Here is a 22,002-nt window from a genome sequence, read left to right as displayed (position 1 = left end):
GCAGTTTATAGTGATGTCTAGCACTGGGGCATCATGCTGCAGACATGTAGCATGATGTCCCACCCAGTCACATTATCCTGACACCAGGCTGACCAGTCCTAACACTAACCTCTTAATGCTGAGCGCCAAGCGAGGCAGCTGTTAGTACCATTTTTATAAGTGGTTAGTATGCGTTGGCTGGGGTTAGAACCCGCGACCTCCCACATCCGAGGCGGATGCTCTAACCACTGAGGCAATGAAAGCGGTAAATAATAACAATGATAATAATGTGGATTTTGTACAGCGCCAAATTTTGTACTGCTCTAAACATTTTACAATATTAGATAACATAAAACAATGACAGGATTACAAAAACAAACATGATGAGATTGCAGACCAAAAACAAACTGACATTAATTAAGGAAATAAACATTATTAAGTCTTTAATTATGTTCTTGCAGTCAAAATAGGTGAGTTTTAAGAGCATTCTTGAATGAGATCACAGTGTTTTTGTGTCTAAGATCTATGGGCAGTTTGTTCCATATAGCTGGGCCCTGGTAAGCAATAGAACTTTGACTTCATTTTAAAATTGGGAACTGATATCTGCTGTTTTCATAATTGCACATTAATTCACTATAAAGCATACTGGATAGTTTATCTTTCTTACAGATCCAAGTATTTCAATCAAGTAAGATATCAATATATAAATTGCCACATTAGGACCCTTTTAAGCCAGTCCTTTGAAAATATCCGAACTTTCCTTGTTTTTTGGTGTATTTATTCAGAACTTATTGTATTGAAACATTCAACCATGCTGTCTAAGGCTGTAAATAAACTGTTACCAGCTTACAGTATATAACAGTAAAATTAATTTCAAGGACTCCTGAGCATCATTATTGTCATGTGCCTGAAGTTGCTGTTGTTGTTGTTCTAGGGTTTAATGCCATTTTTCAGCACAAGATAGGCTATTGATGGCGGCTAGTATAACATGGTGGAGGAAGAACCCTGGAAAATCCAGGGAATAACCACCGACCCATGAGAATCTACTGGCAGGCTTTCCCACGTACCCATGCTAGCCGCATGTACCTGAAGTAAAATGTTACTATCTGTTGCGAAAACATTGTGTTTTAACAGAGTTAAACACTGACCATCAACATACAGTAAAGGTGATAAATTTTCCCTTGTCTGACACCTACAGTACCAGAGAAGAAACATATTAGAGGAGATCAATGTGGAAAATATATCTGTAGACAAGATTTTGCATTTTTATACAGATTGAAAAGAACATTAAAATTCTTTCCATGGATACAGCTTGACAGAACCGTATATGCCTATAAGTATAAAGTATTTGACTCTGTTAAAAACAAAGATTTTGACAAGAGAAAGGTTTTGCATAGCATATCATACAGATGTTCTGAAGAGTTTCAAAGTGTTCTACATGGCATCTGGAAGTAAAATAGGCTTGAATGATACTACTACTACTACTTCTGCTACTACTACTACTACTACTACTAAAAATCAGGCTTGTTTGTTAGATCAGTATTCAGTGGGGCCTTCTACCACTATGGTACGTACAATTTTACAAGATGACTGTATTCAAGAGATAGATTCTGGATTCAGTTTGCATTTTTCCTTGGACAGATTTTTTTGAAGCTTTAAATAAGTTTTGGAAACTCATCATGTGATCTGGTATGGTATGTGTATAAAAACAATAAGTTAATTTTTTCATGCCTGTCTGATGGCTGTGTTTCTGGAATTTGAAATACATTTTGCTGATATGACCTATTTAATTTTGCAGACTGGGTATTTTCCTGTTCACCAGAGTCTTAAAAAGTGGACAAGATAGCAGGTTTAACAAAGTCCGAGGAAATCCAGCCATGTTTTGGATCTATTGGACCGTTCAAGGTAATTGTGAATCTTGTTAAAATATGTTTTTAGAATTATTTTGGAAACTTTAGCAAGTTGTCTGCAAGTTTTCACACACTTTGTTAAAAATTATTTGGCACTTGATTTTCTTTAGTAAATGTCTGTACAATTTGCAGATTTTAAATAAGAAAATTTTCTGTGCAAACTGTTATAGGACTAAATTATAATTATAAGTCCTCTGGGCTCAATGTTTGTGAAAAATTAGAGTGGAAAATTTACATTCATTTGAGTAAGTTAATAAGACAATAGTACCTGCACATTAAATTTAGAGTGGAAAATTTACATTCATTTGAGTAAGTTAATAAGACAATAGTACCTGCACATTAAATTTAGAGTGGAAAATTTACATTCATTTGAGTAAATTAAGAAGATTATTATATATTCATTTTTTTTCTGTTAACTTTACATTGTCAGAATTGTGCAGTATTACCTGATACTGAACCCGCACGCCAATACACATATAGCATTCACGTCCATAAAGGAACTACTTTCTATTGTAAACAAACAATGACGCAGATGTCAGCACTTCTGATTTGTAAACAAATCATGTACACTTGCATAAGAGGTGCTTTACATTGTGGTTGTTTAAATTTGTTTCTGTATGAACTAAAACAAATATTTCGTGGACTGCCACATACCAGCTGCTTTGGTACATTCCACGTTGATACAATGTTTCAGATTTAGGCTAGTTACAGTATACAACAGACGCAAGAAAAGGTCCTTACAAATAACATACAAGTGACAAGTTATATACTGTCTTCTTTAGCTGGTGAGAAGAATGGCACAAAAAAAATACTTACAGTATTACATCCAGAATTTCTTCGAAATGTACTTAGTTCTGCAAATCTGAACTACATGAGCCATGTATAGGTTCTCAATCTTGATTACACATTTCGAAATTGTACTGTAATTTTGATGATAAGTGCAATTACATCCTCCTTACTGCACTCAAAATGAAATAAGCATTAAATTCCATAGCGTCTTTTTGATAATTGCAATTGAAAAACTTCATGTTTTTCCCACATTATGATTTAAAACATTCAATGACAGAAACAGAAACACATTTGCATATGTCAACACGCTTCTCCCTATCTTCTTCAATCCCATGTATTTCATGTGGAATTGTCACATACAAATCCAGTCCATAATCACAAAATTTTGTAGAATTGTAAAAAATACCAAATTCTATTCATTCCAGATCAAATGGAAAAGTTGTTGCAATGCACATTCATTCACAGTATGACTCCAAATTTCAATTTTAACTGGACACACCATTTTCTTTCAAAAGTTATGTCGAGCGCGCGACTAAGTTCAAATTTATCTGGGCAGAGTTGTGTGCACAGTAATAATGTTGTTGTGTAATGATGAATATGTACTTTTGTATTTAGTTTGGAATACGGCTTACATTTATTTACGTTGTTTCTTGTAGTGTATTTTGTTTATATAATTAAGCCTTATGCAGAACAAAAAAATGAGCATATAATAAAAAAGTTACTGCATTTGTATGGAAAAATATGAACTCATTTTGTCGGATGGATATACTGCGCTCCTATTCATATTTTCCCATACAAATGCAGTAACCTATAACAATAATAAAATTTAGAGAAAAGTAAGTTAAGTAGTATGAAGAATTCTGATGTTTAAAAATGGCATTCATCACAATATTATACACACAGCTCTGACACTTAGTTTTTCAAGGTACCAAAATAAAATGATTTGTTTAAGGTTGTAACATTTTCCATTTAACAGAGAAAGGTATATATGCATGTGATATTTTCCAGGTACCCAGTCCATATGGTATGCCACAAAAATTTGTACGATTTTAATTATTTTCTCTGAGAGTTTTGAGCAGATTGTGTGTGCAAATAACTTCAAGTTATCTGTGCAGTTCACTGGTACCAGATGTAAGGGTTTACAGCTTCATGATCAAAGTTATTTGTGTTTTAATTGTCTACATGTTACGTAAAGCTGCATCGTAAGTTTGCTAAAATTGACTTTTCGACTCGCATGAATTTGTTCTTTTGCAGATTTTTAGTAAAATTTGTTAAGAAATAAATGAGTCAGTTTCTTCGCGTGTAATTTGAAGATTTCTTATTTAATTCATTGTGTTTGATTCTTCCAGAATGTGTAAATAATTTAACAATGATTGAAAAGCAACTGAATTTAAATACATTTTCAAACAACCAGGTAAAGACATGTTTTTGCCTTGAAATGATCATTTTAAGTAATGATTTGTTTTTATTTTGGTCCTGATTTACATACATAAAGTACTTAGTTTATGTGAAAACAGACAACAGCTTCTCTAATCAGGCGGTCCCTACCCCATTAGCATAAATCTATCTCAGTATTAATATGCATGCATGGTTTTCACTAAAAATTATATATGAAATCAAAGAGATTGTGTGAATTTGAGAAGGAAATAACAACAATTTATGCTGACATTGCAGCTTTAAGTGTTGACTCAAGTGCTGTTTCATTAAAACATTTGCAAGACACGTTCATTAAGTTTAGACTTAGATTTAAGAACTGTAAATCAAGAAATTCTGTATCGGAAGCTTATCTTTCAGTGGTAAACCATATTGACAGAGTGTGAAAATGTCCAGCTCTTCCTTCTGCGGTTTCAATTAAATTTACCCAGAAAGTACAGAAAATATGTAAATTACTTTCTTTTTAGGGTAAGAATCAGTAGATGAAAACTAAAACTTGTTCTTTAGTTGGAGAGAGACTTTTAACATGATAGTGGAGTATTAAAGTAATCACCTTGTCCTTCCATCCATTTCGGTTCTCTGTGTGACAGTTTGTCTGTCCATCCGTCCAATCCATTAACACTTCTTGTAATCACCAGATCTCTGTTAGCCATACACATAATTGGGTGACATTGTTTGCCTTTTAAAGGTTACATTCCAGGCCCAATTTGGATAAAATTGTTGCCCTTTTTCCAATAATTTTAAGAGCAGATCCTACTAACCAGCATAGCTTATGAATCATTGAGCATTTTCTGATGCAGTTTGTTGGGTACATTGCGTCACTTACCTAGATTTGCCCTTTTATTGGTTTTATGTGATCAGTTCTATTACTTGATAGAGTTAGTGCCCTTGACAGTTAAACTTATATCTTCTTTGAGATTTTGCTTGTAACTGGCAAAGTTCAAGAACCTTTCAAAATATTTGAAGCAGTTTTTGGTATGAAAATTTTCTCATAAACTTACATGTGATTTTTATGGGTTTAGTCACATTTAGAAAAGTTATGGCCCCTTATTGCTGTATCAACCTGGGAAAACCTTGAATGACATGGATTTCTGGCATTCCTGAATATCATTTACTGGAGTTTTGATTCCTGATTGCCCGTTGTTTGGACTTTGGTATCTGCAGCATAACTTCATGGAGCTTTATTGGATTTCATCCAAATTTGATGTGCTGCTTATTATTGATAATTCCTAGAATGAGTTCCTTTTCACTGTTCTGCAACAAGAAGTTATGGCCCCTGATTACACATTCTCCATATTTTTTCTCTCCATATCATAACTTTTTAAGAGATTCTGCTTTTTATTCAGAATACCTTGAGTGATTTTGATGTATAATATTTCAAAACTTCATTTGCAGGATTTATCACTCCTAATTACCCATCCTGCTATCTTCGCTTTTCACAACCTTAACTTTAATAATAAAAACAAAAACAGATTTTCTCCAGAGCTATCATGCATCTTTGTATTGATGAATCCTTGATTTTCCAACATTACTTATCATCATTTTGAAGCATTAAGGTCCCTGAATGTGCATGTTCTTAAAACTTGGTTTTCCAAAAGAAGTTCTTCAGTTTAAGGTTCTTTGGAGCAAATGATAAGGAGATTCCTTCGCAATTCTAACACCACTAATAGCTTTAGTGAATAGCAGTGAGCTGGAAACTTTACAATGCTGCCATCACTAGTGAATAGCAGTGAGCAGGACACTTTGCATTGTACACAATACTAATAGTTCAAGTAAGTAGCAATGAGCTGGACACTTTACAATGCTCCCATCACTAGTGAATAGCATTGAGCAGGACACTTTGCATTGTACACAATACTAATAGCTCAAGTAAGTAGCAGTGAGCTGGACACTTTACAATGCTCCCATCACTAGTAAATAGCATTGAGCAGGTGACTTTGCATTGTACACAGTACTAATAGTTCAAGTAAGTAGCAATGAGCTGGACACTTTACAGTGCTCCCATCACTAGTAAATAGCATTGAGCAGGACACTTTGCATTGTACACGATACTAATAGCTCTAGTGAATAGCATTGAGCAGGACACTGCATTGTACCTAATACTAATAGCTTTAGAAAATAGCATCGAACTAGACACTTTGCAATGCTGCCATCACTAATAGCTCCAGTAAATAGCAGTGAGCTGGAAACTTTGCATTGCACCCATCACTATTAGCTCTAGCAGAAAGTAATGATCATAACTGGTTTGTTGTGTGTAAATATTTGATGAAACATTAATGATATTTCTAATTTATGCTGAAACTACAGGTATGTGGGTTTTCCTGACGCTTCTACCCACCATAACGCTGAATGACAAGAAAGAAGATAAACCACTAACTACAAGAGACTATGTTGGTTGGGGCATATGGGTCATGGGATTCCTTTTTGAAGTGATAGCTGATTATCAGAAATCCGTCTTCAAGAGTGACCTTACCAACAAGGTATTTTCTTTTGCTTTATTTGTGTCAGATGTTTCATTTCATTTCACACAGCATTTCTTTATTTGTTTTTAAAAACATACAGATTTTTTGATGGGACATAAATTCTCAGTACTTGAGTGTGAACTTTGTCCTTAGGCAGTCGACTCACATTTTCATTATACTTATCTGTGATTGAACTTATCCTGAATTGGTTGACTCAAATTTTTATTATACTTACCTGAGAGTGATTGGTTGACTCAAATTTTTATCATACTTACCTGAGAGTGAACTTTGTCCTTAGGCAGTCGACTCACATTTTCATTATACTTACCTGTGATTGATTTTATCCTGAATTGTTTGACTCAAATTTTTATTATACTTACCTGAGAGTGAACTTTGTCCTTAGGCAGTCGACTCATATTTTCATTATACTTACCTATGATTGAACTTATCCTGAATTGGTTGACTCAAATTTTTATTATACTTACCTGACAGTGAACTTTGTCCTTAGATGGTTGACTCACATTTTCATTATTCTGACATGTGAGTGAACTTTATCCTGAATTTGTCGACTCACACTTTCATTATAATTACCTGTGACAGAACTTTGACCTTAGGTGGTTAACTCACAGTTTTATTATACTTACATGAAAGTGAACTTTGTTCTTTGGTGGTTGACTCACATTTTCATTAGACTTGCTTGGATTAGAGAGTTCAAATATAATGACTTCAGGTTTGATGTTTGTTGATGTGGATTAGACTATGTATTTGTGGAAGTAATTCCATAAGGAATAAAGACAATAACTGAGTATGGTTGGGTTAATAAATCAGCTTAAAACAATAAACATTACTTTTGATGCTACAAGGTATGTTCTGCTTCAGCGCCTGAAGTTGTGGAGATGGATTGGAGTTTATAATTGTATGATTAGAAGTAACTTGGACAGGATTAAAGATGTTAATTGATAAGGTTTATATTAATCAGTAACTCAAGTGGCAAAAATCTGGGTCATTTTGACTATGGAGTTTAAATTTTGTTGAGATGTCTAAGTGTGCCAAAGCCAAATCACCAATATCCAAGCAACTGAAAGTAGATGATCGCTGGAAACAGAAATTTAATTGGTTGCATTCTGCTCTTCCTGTAAAGCTGATTTTAAAGTTTTTAAAGTTTGTTAGGGTGGAAAAAATGTCATACAGAAACCCCATCTAATAAAAGTATGTTATCTGTGACAACAAATATGCCATCCAAATGAAATCCATGTTTGCATAAACTACATCAAATGTGGATAAAGTTACATGTGCTGAAACAGTATTTTCTAATTGTATAGCTGAATATAATATGCTGTTTCTGGTAGCAGATCATTTTTCAGATATAGTGAGAAAAATGTTCTCTGACTCATAAATCACACAAAAGTTCTCATGCAAATGGACAAAGCTACTCGCATGATGTTTTCTGTCAAATTCAAAATACAAACAGTATCGGTAAAGTGAGAGCATGACAAGTTTGGAATATACTTATATTTAAGCTTTTCAAGACACTTTTGTTCAAAAATGATATAGTGTTCTCTGCTCTTGAGGAACCAACATTTTGTTTTGCTTTCATGTATTCATATGTCTTTGTATAGGAAACTTGCATAGATTAAGTCCTGTAGTGATCTAAGATAGTTTTTATTACCATCAGTGAATGATGTACCCTTCAGATTTTCATGTTTCTTTTAATTCTTAGTTCTGAGACATATTTCAACTATTTATATTAATTTCCCAACATTACTGGTAATTTCTCACTCTCGTGTCTTGATCACATTTATGGTCCTGCTTTTTTTATCATCATCTAAATTCAGAAAGTGCATATTGCACAAACCTCCACAACACCTTGCAATGCAGTGAATATTCGTCAAAAATGATCTCAGAATAAAATCTGTTATTCAGCATATTTCTGCTTTATTTATTACATTAGCCAACGTCTTTCTTGGTTAAATTTTGTCACAAACAGTTGAAACTTAATACCCTATGTCATTTTATATTATCAGTATTGGGATTAGTGCATTTGGACTGGGCATTAGACTAGTTTGGTGTGCATACTGCATGTTTTACAAGCAGTACCCATATTTACTTGATACCTGGAAGAACACATAGTCATTTCCACTGTGTGTTCTCATTATACTTTGTAAAGTGCCTGGTCTTGGCAGGACATTAAATTTATCATTTAATCATGAAATGTAATACCATCCCATTTTTTGTTAAATAGACTAAAGCAAATAGTACTTGCTTACTTTTTATAGTGACTGGTGGAAATATTTACTAATCCAGTGGGGTTGTGAGGGCTGATCATTCAGAAAATTTACTTATCTTGGACCAGAGGATTGGCATTAATTTTGAGCCATACATTACTAAGAATATGAAAATCTAATGTAGCTAAAATTACAAAAGAACTGTAACAACTTTTTCTGAAATACTGCTTATCATAATAAAACTATATTTGATAAAAGCATTTGAGTCTTTAAAGCAGATGTTCCCATCTAACTACTATCAGTTTAGGAAAACCAATCAAGAAAATTTATGTAATTTGAAATAAAGTGTCATAACAAGATCTGTCTGTAAAACATTATAATTTTAGCATTATATCTCTGTTGTTGGCTGGAGGGATTCTGTTTTGATTATGGTATGTGCTACCCATAATACAATAGCAACAATCTGTATGACCTTTCTAAATTTAGAAATAAGCAACAGATCTGGTTGCCTTGCAGGTCAGTTGTATATGTCAAGGGAGGCAATCCAAATTTTTATAAATGATCAGACCTGACAGCTATTCATGTGAAGGTAGTATATTTAAAGGGGTATAATCACAATAAATCAATAATTCATCAAATTATGTTTTGACTGTTAATATAAATTCTCTTTTGAGATACAACACTTCCTGATATTATTGCTATTCATGGAAGCAATTGAGTATATAACCTTATAGGACATGGTTCAGACATAATTTCACATAGTGAAAGACTTGCCTTATAACAGGACATGTGTTGTAATGAATGCCAATGGCCTTATTGTGAGGTAGAGTTGTATAAGAAAAGAATGAGCTTATGTTGATGGATAATTAGATATTTAATATCAAGACAAAGGTGATCAGTATTTTATTGTACTGAGGAGAATTTATATAATCATGTTTAATGGAAATTGTTGAGCCTTTTTTATTAGCACGACAAAACACCTTTTTGAGCAATTGTAAACACAGTTAGTAATATGTTATAGAACTGTCAGGAGTATTTCACAACATATAGAGAAATGCAGGGTAATGTTATAGTCACATGACAGTACCTAGTAAATATTTGTTGGCATTTGCAAGGGGGCAGTATTACATTGCCTTGAAAGTGATATTTAAGATTTTTTAAAATATGTAACATGTTTACTGTTAGGTGTTTTAATTTTTAGCATTGTCATGTGGAGTTTTAAAATTAGTTTTTATTCTATTTAATTCCTTCAGTTTGGAACCAGATATCATGGGTAGAAAAACAACATAGATTGGTGTATTGGTTCTACTGGTGGTGTGGTATTATGAGGTTGTACCTTCTTACAAGGTGTCCACTTTATTTGGCCATCATTATTTAGAGGGTGATCACCCTCGGTATTGTTGCCCAGATTGAGTAAATTTTTAAATAAAATGAAATTATAGATGGAATAAATAGAGATCTGAGTAGATATATAGAACAGAATGACACGAGGCCCCATACATGGAAAAAACAAAAATTTAATCAATTACGTAAATGACTGGGATAATACATTACATTAGGAAGATACACTTTTTTCGGAATAAATCTTTTACCAAATTTCAAACACAAATATATTTATATAAATAGCCGATCTATTTTAAATGAGAGAATTAGTTCATCATATAATTGAGTGAACGATCGAAGTCATTACCTTGTACAACTTCATAACCTGCTTATTCCAGTCCACTCCATTTTCACTATGGTAGTTTATACAGGTCCTTTCCCTTTTTCCCTTTTCCGACCTCTCTAATGTCTCGCCTCTTTTCAGCCCTCACTTTATGTGGGTAGGTGGATATGTAAATAGATACTTAAGTGGATACCTCAGTAGATAGTTCAGTGGATACGTCAGTAGACACTTAAGTGGATAAATCCGTGGATACATCCATTTCCCTTTACAAAATAAACAGAGACAACTTAAATATTCTGTCAATTGTCCTACTGGGAACAGCTAAACATGGCAGACCATAAACAAACCTAGTTTCACAAGATTAATGTACTTCCTAATGGCTATTTCATTATTGATTCCCATTATCATTACACAAGACATAATGGTTCTGTTATCGTCTCAATTACACAACTGAAATTGAATGAATGAAATTCATTACTTGGCTTAACTACATTATTTTCAGTGAATACACACATTCAAGTCTTTCGCATACCAGTACATGAAATCATCAAAGATTGGTGAATTCAAACGGATTCTCGTAACCTCATATCAACTAAAGTAATGTATGAAATTCTTAGATTCCTATAACAATCAAGACGATAAATTCAACAGTTTGTCAAACTCATATAAAGAGGATTATTGTATGATAACACAGTTATATGCATATCAAGAATAATGATCTACGAATTTAAACAAATAAATTTGTGCAAATATAAAAAATTAAATTCAAGCAAATGATTATATTGGTATCAATGAACTACATGAAATTCATGTAAATACCTTGTGCTTCAAACTTTGTTTGCTTCTACCACCAAAATTGTGTCAGTTGACTTTCCAGACATCCTTATATTTTTTCTCTTGCAGGAAAATTGGAGACTGACTAGATTTCTTTCGATGAGGGCAATTTAAGTCCAAGGATTTTTTGTGTGGGAACCATGCCTCTTTTTTTGCATAACCAATCAGGATTAAATATATTTACCGCCTTTTATAACTAGGCTCCAAAATTGTGGTCTGCATGACTTAAAGAATTCTAAACAACAGATCTGGAAAATTTAAAATCTGACAGTCCCAATACAAAATCAAAGTTAAACGTCCCCTTTTTAGTCATCTAACAGCTAAGTAAATGAGGGCTTAATTAAGAACAACTTCCTCTCCCAACACAGACGTTAGAAATCATTGCAGTATAGTGATTTAACAAGTGCCTGTCCCCATAAATCTAATTCGTTGTTCTCTGGCCCGAATTAATGTGCCCTTCATAGATCGACAGAAATTTGCATCCTTACAATTGGTCCCTAGAGATTATAATTTTACTATTCATTTCTTTTCAGGGCAAGTTCATTCAGAGTGGTCTCTGGAGCATATCTCAACATCCAAACTACTTTGGTGAAATTCTGATGTGGATTGGCTTATTCATCTCAGCGACTTCAATCATGAACAAACCTAAAGAATATGCCACTGTCATATCTCCCATCTTTGTCATTCTTTTGTTGACCAAGGTCAGTGGAATTCCAATACTTGAGGCTCAGGGAATGAAGCGATATGGAAACAACCCACAGTATTTAAAATATTGCACGAACACAGCCAAATTATTACCTTTCATTTGGTGAAAGACAGCCAAATTATTACATTGCATTTAGTGAAATATGGAAATTATTACCTTTCATTTGGTGAAATATGGAAATTATTACCTCTCATTTGGTGAAAGACAGCCAAATCTTTCCCCTTTCATTTGGTGAAAGACAGCTAAATTATTACCTTTCATTTGGTGAAAGACAGAAATTATTACCTTTCATTTGGTGAAATATGGAAATTATTACCTTTCATTTGGTGAAAAACAGTTACATTATTACCTTTATTTTGGTGAAAGACAGCCAAATTAATACCTTTCATTTGGTGAAAGACAGAAATTATTATCATTCATTTGGTGAAAGACACCTGATTTGTTTGGTGAATGTCAGACATATTTGAAAACTTTCTTCATAAAAGTAAACGACTGCATGACATTCCAGAATTGTGACATAGATTTGAGTAACTTGGTCATTATTTCTAAGTTTTGTATTAATCTCTTACATTATGTATGATATAATATTTCATTAACAGATTTTATAAATAACTGTAATTATTCAGGTGTCTGTACTTTATTCTGTATGTTTTTTTTATACAATAATTATAGAAAATTCTGTGATCTATTTTTAACCACATAATGAATTGTCCTACTTAGTTTATCTAATTGTAATTTAGGACTACTGTTTTGTATATACATATGATATTCCTAGAACAATCTTCAGTCATCTTTCTTCATTTTCAGGTGAAATTTTTTCAAAATAGAGGAAACTTCATTCATAAAGAAATTCAGGGAACATGAAAATTCATCTCATTTTATGTACAACAGTTATATTAAAATATGTAAATGAAGTCACAGTTTTCCAAAGGAATGATAACATGTTTATTATATCATTATATGCAGTTTCTTGCTATAATCAGTTCTTAATGTATGTATAGTCTACATAATTTAAAAATTATCAAAATTCTTGATTAACTTTAAAGAGCTGTTTATTACCCTTTTTTTGTTTTTAGTGTCAGAATTAGGGAGCCTCCCAAATGATGAGGGAGATATCACATGCATTAGTTATTTTTAGGTTCCAAGAACATAAGCAAAAACCCAAGATTGCTGTCATTTAAATTTACAAGCTCAAAATTCAAGCTTACATTTTGTTTTTACTTCTGTCTGCACTCTCATACTTTAAGTTTACTTATATTATTGAAGTTAAGCTTGCAACAAGGGTACCAATGTTATAGTATCATTTAAGTACAGTGATTCAGATATGGGGTAAATCTGAAATATTCAGAAGCAACAACAATAAGAATGTTACTTTAAAATTACATTCGTAATAATAATAATAATAATTTTGGGGGCCTCGATGGCCGAGTGGCCTGCAGCGCTCTCCATCATGGATCACTGCCATCTCACCTCTGACTGCGTGGGTTCAAGTCTCGGGCTCAGCCAGTGTGGATTTGTGAGAAAGCTTGCCAGTAGCTTCTTGTGGGTTAGTGGTTCTTTCTGGGGTTTTCCTGGGTTCTTCCTCCACCATTAATACTGGCCACCATTGTATAAACAATACATGTACTAGCAGAAAACAAATTTTGAAATAGAGAGTTGGGAACCAAAATAAAATGTTATTCAAACAGACAGCAAAGAAATGATAAACAGACCAGATTTCATTGAACAGAAATAGCTCGAGCTTGTGGGTCTAAATTGATAAAGGTAGATTAAAATATTGTTTCTTTGTTATGTGACAAAGGAGCAAATATTACAGTTTGTAGCAGCAAGGTAGTATAATCTTGGTCATAAAACTCTCAAAATGAGGTGAGTACGGTAAAAGGTATGATTTTAACTGTACCAGGATGAAGTCAACTTTTCGATGATAACCCAGTGGAGAAAGTTATTTTAGGGACTCATACTTTCACACATGAATAATGTTAGCAGACATACGATAAGAAGGTATACTTGTTATTGATGAAACTCAAATGTGACCCTATTATCAGTATAGGTTATTTAAGTGTAAAACGAGAAAACATACCATGTTATATAAAATCAGATAAAGGGAGAACCATGTTTTAATTTATCCTCGGAAAACTGAAGTTATTGTAAATGGAAAACCACTTTACCTGTATGGGTCAACTCAACGATTCTTAAAATATATCGAGAATGCTGGTTTGCTAGCAGCAAGAGTTTCAATGCATCGTAAAAATGGATATGTTCATCCCAGAATATCAAATTTAGGAGAAATAAAGAAGTTCAGTGATACTGTTATTGCAGAATTACCAGTTCAATTTGTACACAACTGTTAACAGGAATAAGAGAAGTGTTTAAAAAGTACCAGAACATCGGAATGTTTAAGAGATTTCCTAACATTCGGAATAGCAAACACAATGAAAATTTAAATTAATTATTGTTAAAACATCACAATATCTTTTCTGCATTATCAAGTGACATGTTCCGTTCAACAGTTATAAATCATGAAATTGTAACAAGAGATGAAACGCCTGTAAAAAAAAGTATCCATACAGAATACAACTTGCAAAATGACAAGTAGCTGAGAATAAAAATTACAAAAAATGGCAGAAGATGGGGTTATATAAAATGTCCACAAAGTAAACAAAATACTTTAAATGTAATGGTGACTTGAACTGATGGTTCATTAAGGTTATGTTTCGAGGATTAAATGATGTCATTGTCAAAGACTCTCAACCACTACCCAGAATAGGTGATAGTCGTGGTGGTCTAGTTTGGATATGAAATCAGGCTACTACCATGCTGGGATTGAGGAAAACGACAAGGATAAAACTCAGTTCTCTATATTAGGCGGGGAACAATAGTGCAGATTAACAATGGTTCAACGACTTATACCCATCTTGTCCATATTATATTTTCAGATCTCGTATTAAAAATGATCATTTTGTGCATTGGTGAAATCATTTGCCATTTAAAAAAACCTGAAGACCATTTTGCAAACTTGCAGATAGTTTACAAAGACTGAAAAATGTTAGCTTGAAACTCAATCCTAAGAAATGTAAACTTTCAAAACGAGATCACAATTCTAGGTCATACTATAAGTGAAGCTGGTGTGGGTACAGGTAAAAATAAAATTACAGTAGAGTCAGTCTACAATGATGCAGCAATGCCGGAGACAGAATACATGGACATTTGCATTCAAAACACCACATGAACCAACCAATGGAATGCCAAAATCTTGCACGTTTAAAAGGATTAAACACAATCTGCATACTGATTGAAATACACATTCTAGCTGTTGATGACGTCCGGTCTGCCTGTTGATAATTCCTACATACAATTTGTCTCGTGTACAATATTATCGTAATATTTCAAAGAATACAGAACTGGACAATCTCTCTACACCTTCTTACAGAAGAAATCTAGGGAAAGATTTTCACGCATAAAGGTTTATGCAAGTAACAGGGTTGACCAATGGCAGGCATGTATTTTCATATACAAACCAATGAAAAACATATATTTAGAAACGTGTAAATTTTGACAATGGTTTCAGCTTATACGTTTGTTGTAAAAGCAAACCAAAATAAGTTTTAGAAGGAATAACGCATTAAAAGAAATCTTCAAAGACAGGATTCCGAAGAAAGACAAAGCTTGAAGACAGAAAAGAGTTTTATAACAAAAGTATTTATGCTATTTGTTGAGTCGTGGTCTTATTTCGATTTAAAAGCTAATGTAGTAGAAATAAATTGTAAGTATAAATCTGAAGACTACAATTTTTGGAAGTATTTATTTCAAATGAAGACAAAAAATGCATTAAGATATTGCCACAGCCAAATTGATGAATACACTAACCTCCCTCACATATGCATATACATGACTCCTGTATAAACAATTCGGTTATTGACCTCTGATTGGTGAAAAAGTATTGCCAAATATTTAACCATCTCTGCAAATTGATACCTTCCTAACATTAGCAAGTAAATAATCAAATTTTGTCAAGATATACTAGATCATGCTGTTCACAAATTAGTAGATCTAAGGGTAAAACATATTTATGGCATGTTTAACAAACAAGAGTAGTTATCTCTATACAACAGGCAAGATAACAAAATTGAGTAACACGATAACGAGAAATATAATAATCCAAAAACTGAACATAGTTTGTGGACTGAGAGAATGAAAAATTAAAGAAAAATGACCTCAGTAAGAAAGTTATGATGAATTGTTCAACAGCTAATAACCAGCAGAAAAATATGCATTAAAATAAATGATGTCTCCATGGAGATAATGAAGAAGCTGCAATAGTAGCTTCTGAACAATATCAGTTTTCTAGAATACACTAGATATGGAAAAAACAGACCACTAAAAAGGTGTTGAAATGTTCACATTACGATATATTGTATTGTGAAAAACAAGAAAAGTTAAATGGTAAGACTGTCCAGACACACTTAAAAGTAAAAAATTCGCTCAGACTTTTTTAGGGTGCGAATATGCATCTTCGCTATCCAGGGACGAGTACATAGAAAACTATCACTAGTCCCAGCCAACTTGTATCCTCGCAGTACGAGAGGACGAGTAGTTTTCCTGAGCCTTGCAATTATGCATTTTCCTATACAAAATATTTGCTATGAAGAGCTTAACTCATCTATAACACCTTAAATCTAAACAAATTTCACAAAATTAACCGAAATGAGTAACGGGGAAATATGTTTTCACTGTTTGAAAGAACTAAAACCCAGTATGCCTTTCATATGATATTATATATTAAAATACTGAAATAAACAGTACACTCATATTCAAAGGAGATGCTGTGCTTTTGCAATATTATTGCAAGTTTGGAAGGATAAACACTAGTTGTAAAACGCTACTAATGTAACAGAAAAACTGATGGAGGAAATGGAAAAAAAAAGGAAATACAAAATGACAGAGGTGTAACGAATGTGTATAAAAACCAAAATTAATATGTTAATACAACAGATGAAATAAACAGATCATAAGATAAGAGAGACAACCAAAAATTAAAATTACACGTGGCTGTGTAAAAACAGTACATATATCTATACTGCGAAAGCTAACAGGTATAGGTCTTTGCTCTTGCCTTGCTTTAATGTATTCAAATAATTAACTCACCGTTATTAGGTTAGCATATTCTGTTGTGTTTAATTACAACAAAATTGACTAAATTCAGTATTTCTTTGGTCTTAATCCTTTTGTACGCGTCAGCCAAAATTTATTCAGTTAATCTTGTAGTGGCTGCATTTGTACTACAATAGTAGGTTCATCTAGATGCTTATCTTTTATCTCTTGTGTTAGGCTGGAGTTTGTTAAAACTCAGGCTTAAACTAAGTAACTGAAGAAGCGAAAACCAATATTAATAGTCACGATATATATATATATATATATATATATATATATATATATATATATATATATATATAAATCCAGAATGTCTTTGAATCAATTAATAATTATCCCAAAATAATAATTTTGCCCAAAAGTCAAAGTTCAATTCGTAAGTCCAATGAAGAATTTAAATAAATAAATCCTTTCTGTTACACAAAAGGGACTGATTCTGCTTGACATGTTAAAAAAAGGAATGAATTATTCTCATTTACACAACCTTTCAGAGACCCCACTTGACCTATGTTGCAATAACTCTTTTTTAAACATATACTATAATCTTGATAAAAATTTCTATATAATTTGTAGAAGAGGTCAAATCTGTTTACTTAAATTTTAGCAGCGAACCTGTCAGAAAGCAGGTAGATCATATACTCTCCAAACATAAATTATATCCTGTTGGAAGGAATGACTGTGAAATACATTACCATGTCCTATGGAAGCGACAATATACTCAAGTTCAATGACCATAACATTTTGCTGACATGCATAGTTGTGGTTACCTGTATCAATTAGAACAAATATGATTGAACAACGTACCCTTTCAAAATAAAAGAAAATGCTGATGCACAGAAAGTACTTTTACTTTATATCTGATGGTCGGGTAATATTCAAAGCAATCAATTCAGGTCAAATTTATACTGATTAGTTTAAATTTCCTTAGTCTATACTCTCTATATCCATTTTACCTCTCTATTTCTCAATATATATCTTTCTCTTTTGCATTTCCATTTGTATCTACTACATTTGCATTTACATTTGGTCTTTCTGTATTTCCCTACCTTTCTCTTCATGTTTCTTTAGTCTGTTGATCTCCTTCTTTACCTCTTGCCTTTCCTACTCAGTTTGTACCTTGTGTATTTCTGCATCTCTCTCCTCTTAGCTTTCTTGCATTTCTCTGTTTTCATCTTCCTTTTCTCTTTCTCTATCCTTCTCGTATATTTGCATTTGTTTCCGCTGAAACTGAAGTGTCTCTCACTCGACTTCCTTCGACACCCTTTATTTCCTGTCCGAACTAGATAGAGACTTCACCATTAAACCGAAAACTAACACATCGACAAAAACGCCTTTTTGAACCAAATAACGTATTAAAATGTTCCTGATCTCTTCGCCAGGAAAGCCTTCGCCTCAGCAAGATCATAACGCCCAGAAGGCTCCAGTAACTCACCATTTCTAAGGACTTTAATTTATCGTTTGTATTATCGGCGATGAAATTCTCTACTTTGAATGTCAAGGTGAAAGCTTGTTTTGTAACTATTAATTTCTGAGTCATCAAAATGTCAGATACTACTAAAATAAAAAACCAATGAAATTGAATGCTAATTTTTTTTCTAAAATATTAGAATCTCTGAAATATGAAAACTTCGAAAAAATGTTTAAAACATTCAACTCCCGAAAATATTCAAATGACGTTTAAATTCCGGACGATCACTAATTACGTTACGTATCGAGGCTTAGACTTAAGTAAACCCAACAAGCATTCGATGTTCCAAAATACATATTTATTTAAATAAAATATAAAATCAAGCAGAGTGGAAGAACTAAAAATAACTTACAGTGTATGAATTCTTATGACATGATAATAAATTATGTTTTAGATTTCGTTACTAATCCGGGAACTGTCCAAAGGTATTCCGGATAAAGGTTCTAATTTATTTATGTGCTACTATGCTAGCACCACTGAAGAATCACAGTTCTAAATCCAAATATTTTTACTTCAAGGTAATCCAGTGAAAGTAGAATATCAATATCACTGTAGTCCTTGAAAGATTCTCATAATCCGATAAAAAATTTAAATTTTGAAGTCCTTTAAAAATTCACATATTAGCCATTTATATACGCACCAAATCATCACTGTCTGATTGACTAAACCATTCAAGAACATTAAATCATATTATTTTGAAATAATCCTACAGTTACGTTATGAGATTCTCAAGCTATTAAACCAATCAAAAACTAAGATGTGCATGATAGCTCTACAGAGCAAACGCATTCCTAATTTCATGTGATGTTTTTGTGACCTCCATTCAAATTAATGCGTGGTGTTTTTGAACTAATTAGTGGTTCACTTGACCTTATCATTAAGACTTTTTATGAATAAGATTCTTACAACGTAGTGAACATTTGCTTTACTATAGTTGCAGCCTGCCAATGAATTATATTGTTTAAAATACAAATGACATAAACTCAAATGCCTTAAATAAATCTATATATAATACATGAATCCATAACTATATATATATATATATATATATATATATATATATATATATATATATATATATATATATATATTCATTCATTCTTAACATTGCAGACATAGTTCATGATATTGACATCAGTACAGAAGACAATCGTAGTGTAATTGAAGACATATTTCGGGAGAGAAGGTATCTAGTTAAAAATGTCATGATGTTGCAGTAAAAGAATGTGGATACAACATGGATGTTCAAAGTCGTATGACAGGAATGTCTAATCTGCTGAGCCAAGAAATCCCCTGTGCAACAAGTGTATGGTGTGGATATAGAATGCGTAACCCACATACGCCATTGTTTGTTGTTAATCTCTGCAGACACACACGGGTAACAGAGAAGTCAAACCTCCCAAACTGTTGTCACAACTATGAAATTGTCTATCGGTACAAACATACTCCCAACGATGAGGAAACATTTATTTCAGAGCGGTCTGAGTTATCTATAAGTACCACACCTAAGGCCATTGAATGTGTTCTGAGTTGTATGGCAAGAACTACAGAGAGACTTATGCTGGAGCATGGTAATCTTAGTATTATCGCTGCTTCCTCTGTTCAAGCGAATCTCTTTAATGGATGTAACTGTAGTCTGACATTGATGGAAACAATATACATTGTCTTCTACGTTCCTGTGAAGGGAATCATCCCAATAGGTGAGAAGGAGTTGCCAAAGGAAATGGATGGAATAGTCAAGGATGTAAGAGAAGCTGAGTTTGTATTTCATGGAGAAATTAGAGCAGGTGATTGGCTTCCTAAGTTAAGAATGGGCTGCTGTATTTCACCGAATGGGTAACAATCTTGGACCCTTGGTGGGTTTGTTGAACTGCTTGGAAAAATATAGGTTGCATTTCAGCTGCCCATATGAGGAGATACAAAAGTATGTCAAATATAAGGTAGGAAAAAAATCGTTAATATAACGATGACCTTGCATCAGGACATATAATAATAAACATATACCAGCCTTCGCCCAACACTTCAGATGCATCTAGACGCGTCCGTCAGATAGTATTTGAGGAGGGCAATGAATCTACATCTTCTGTTGACGTGGCTGTAATTGAAATCACTGATAATGCAAGAAGACCAGATGCAGGGCTTTTTCCTTTGGATAGCTCTACAGATATCGATAAGGGAGAACGAAATGTACAGCAGAAAGAAAATATTTTACTTCTTTAGCCTTTCTGTTCTTTAGGCTATAAACTACAACGAAAGATTACTTATGTTTCTTTTAAATTGTCAGTTCATGGAACTCAAAATGATCTTAAAGTAAATTTCACGGAAGTTTTATTTAAGTAGCTGAGGTTTATCCACCAACAAATATTCTAGACTTAATTCTACAAAATGGCAATATATCCATGTTAAAATTTAAACATGAATACATACTTGACAATTTGCAACATTTTTTTGAGCTACCTAACACCTTCTGCTGAAAGCTATTGATTCCATCTTCACTGCAGAAGTTTGTAAACTGAACTATCGGGATTGAATTAGCTTACATGCAAGGGTATAAGTTTGCTAGGTTTGTTAATGTCAAATTTGAAGGGAAAACATATTTGTTCTAACTTTTGATAAACAAAATTGACTTTGTTGCAAGCGCAACATAGTGATTACGTTGAAATCCATTTATTTGTTGGTCAAAATATACAATCCGTCAATCTACACCCTAGATTCCGGTCAATGTTTAGGCTTTCTTTGATAGATCTCAGTATTTATGATTATCGTTTTCTAGCTAAATAATAGACATGCTAAACAAATGGAGTATCTTATGCTAGAATAAATCTCAGGACATCTAGTGTAAAAACTGATAGATGAGCACGGGATTAATGAACGCGTTGATACGAGGAAATTCAAATCAAGATGTTCACATTATTTTTATTCGTGAGACTCTGTTATCATTTTAGATGACATTCCCGTGTTGTCCTGAGTCCTGCATATATTTTCTGGCATGTATTATATATGGTAGTCAATAATAGCTATTTTAAGCTTCTTATTAAAAACCCGGAAAATTTTAGAACTAATTTGGCCAGAAGCGCCCTGAGATAAAGGGTTTTAAGCATTTACAGATCCCGTGATTATGCATTAAGCATAATCACCGTGTCTAAAACTTGAAAACAACTTCAAACAACTGAATAACAAAACATCACAACAACGTTCTTCCAAATTTGACGTCAATCGGAGGACTTTAACTACTGTGCAGGAAATAATTATCCGCCATCCTATCTAGACACATTTACTTAAAATTGAGAGATATTTGCAACTATTTCTTCTAAAACGAAACGCTGAACAAAATTTTACTAAATATGACAGAAAACATCCTTACATAGAGAACTTTCA

General features: G+C 33.0%; 1 protein-coding gene and 1 long non-coding RNA gene across 3 annotated transcripts in view; one reads left to right on the top strand and one right to left on the bottom strand.

The window, feature by feature from the left end:
* Positions 1-13,050, top strand: part of LOC149776463 (uncharacterized) — a 31,641-nt gene extending 18,591 nt beyond the window's left edge. The window contains exons 3-6 of one of the 2 annotated variants that reach the window (XM_089940883.1): positions 1,778-1,884; positions 6,420-6,592; positions 11,833-12,130; positions 12,162-13,050. In XM_089940883.1, the coding sequence (XP_089797009.1) occupies positions 1,778-1,884; positions 6,420-6,592; positions 11,833-12,111 (559 nt within the window). In that variant the 3' untranslated portion in view covers positions 12,112-12,130; positions 12,162-13,050. Of the gene's footprint in view, positions 1-1,777; positions 1,885-6,419; positions 6,593-11,832 lie in introns of both variants that reach the window. The other variant, XM_089940882.1, reaches the window with a different exon arrangement.
* Positions 10,297-18,648, bottom strand: LOC149776462 (uncharacterized). The gene is made up of 2 exons (XR_016416046.1): positions 18,203-18,648; positions 10,297-10,728 (listed from the first exon to the last, which is right to left on the bottom strand). It is a non-coding gene; the product is annotated as an uncharacterized LOC149776462 (long non-coding RNA).
* Positions 18,649-22,002: the final 3,354 nt, after the last annotated feature.

This window comes from Sinohyriopsis cumingii, chromosome 18 (genome assembly GCF_028554795.1).
Source record: "Sinohyriopsis cumingii isolate HCF-2022 chromosome 18, ASM2855479v2, whole genome shotgun sequence".
NCBI lineage: Eukaryota > Metazoa > Mollusca > Bivalvia > Unionida > Unionidae > Sinohyriopsis > Sinohyriopsis cumingii.
The sequence above is the reverse complement of the archived record's forward strand: the minus strand, read 5'-3'. Positions and strand labels throughout refer to the sequence as shown.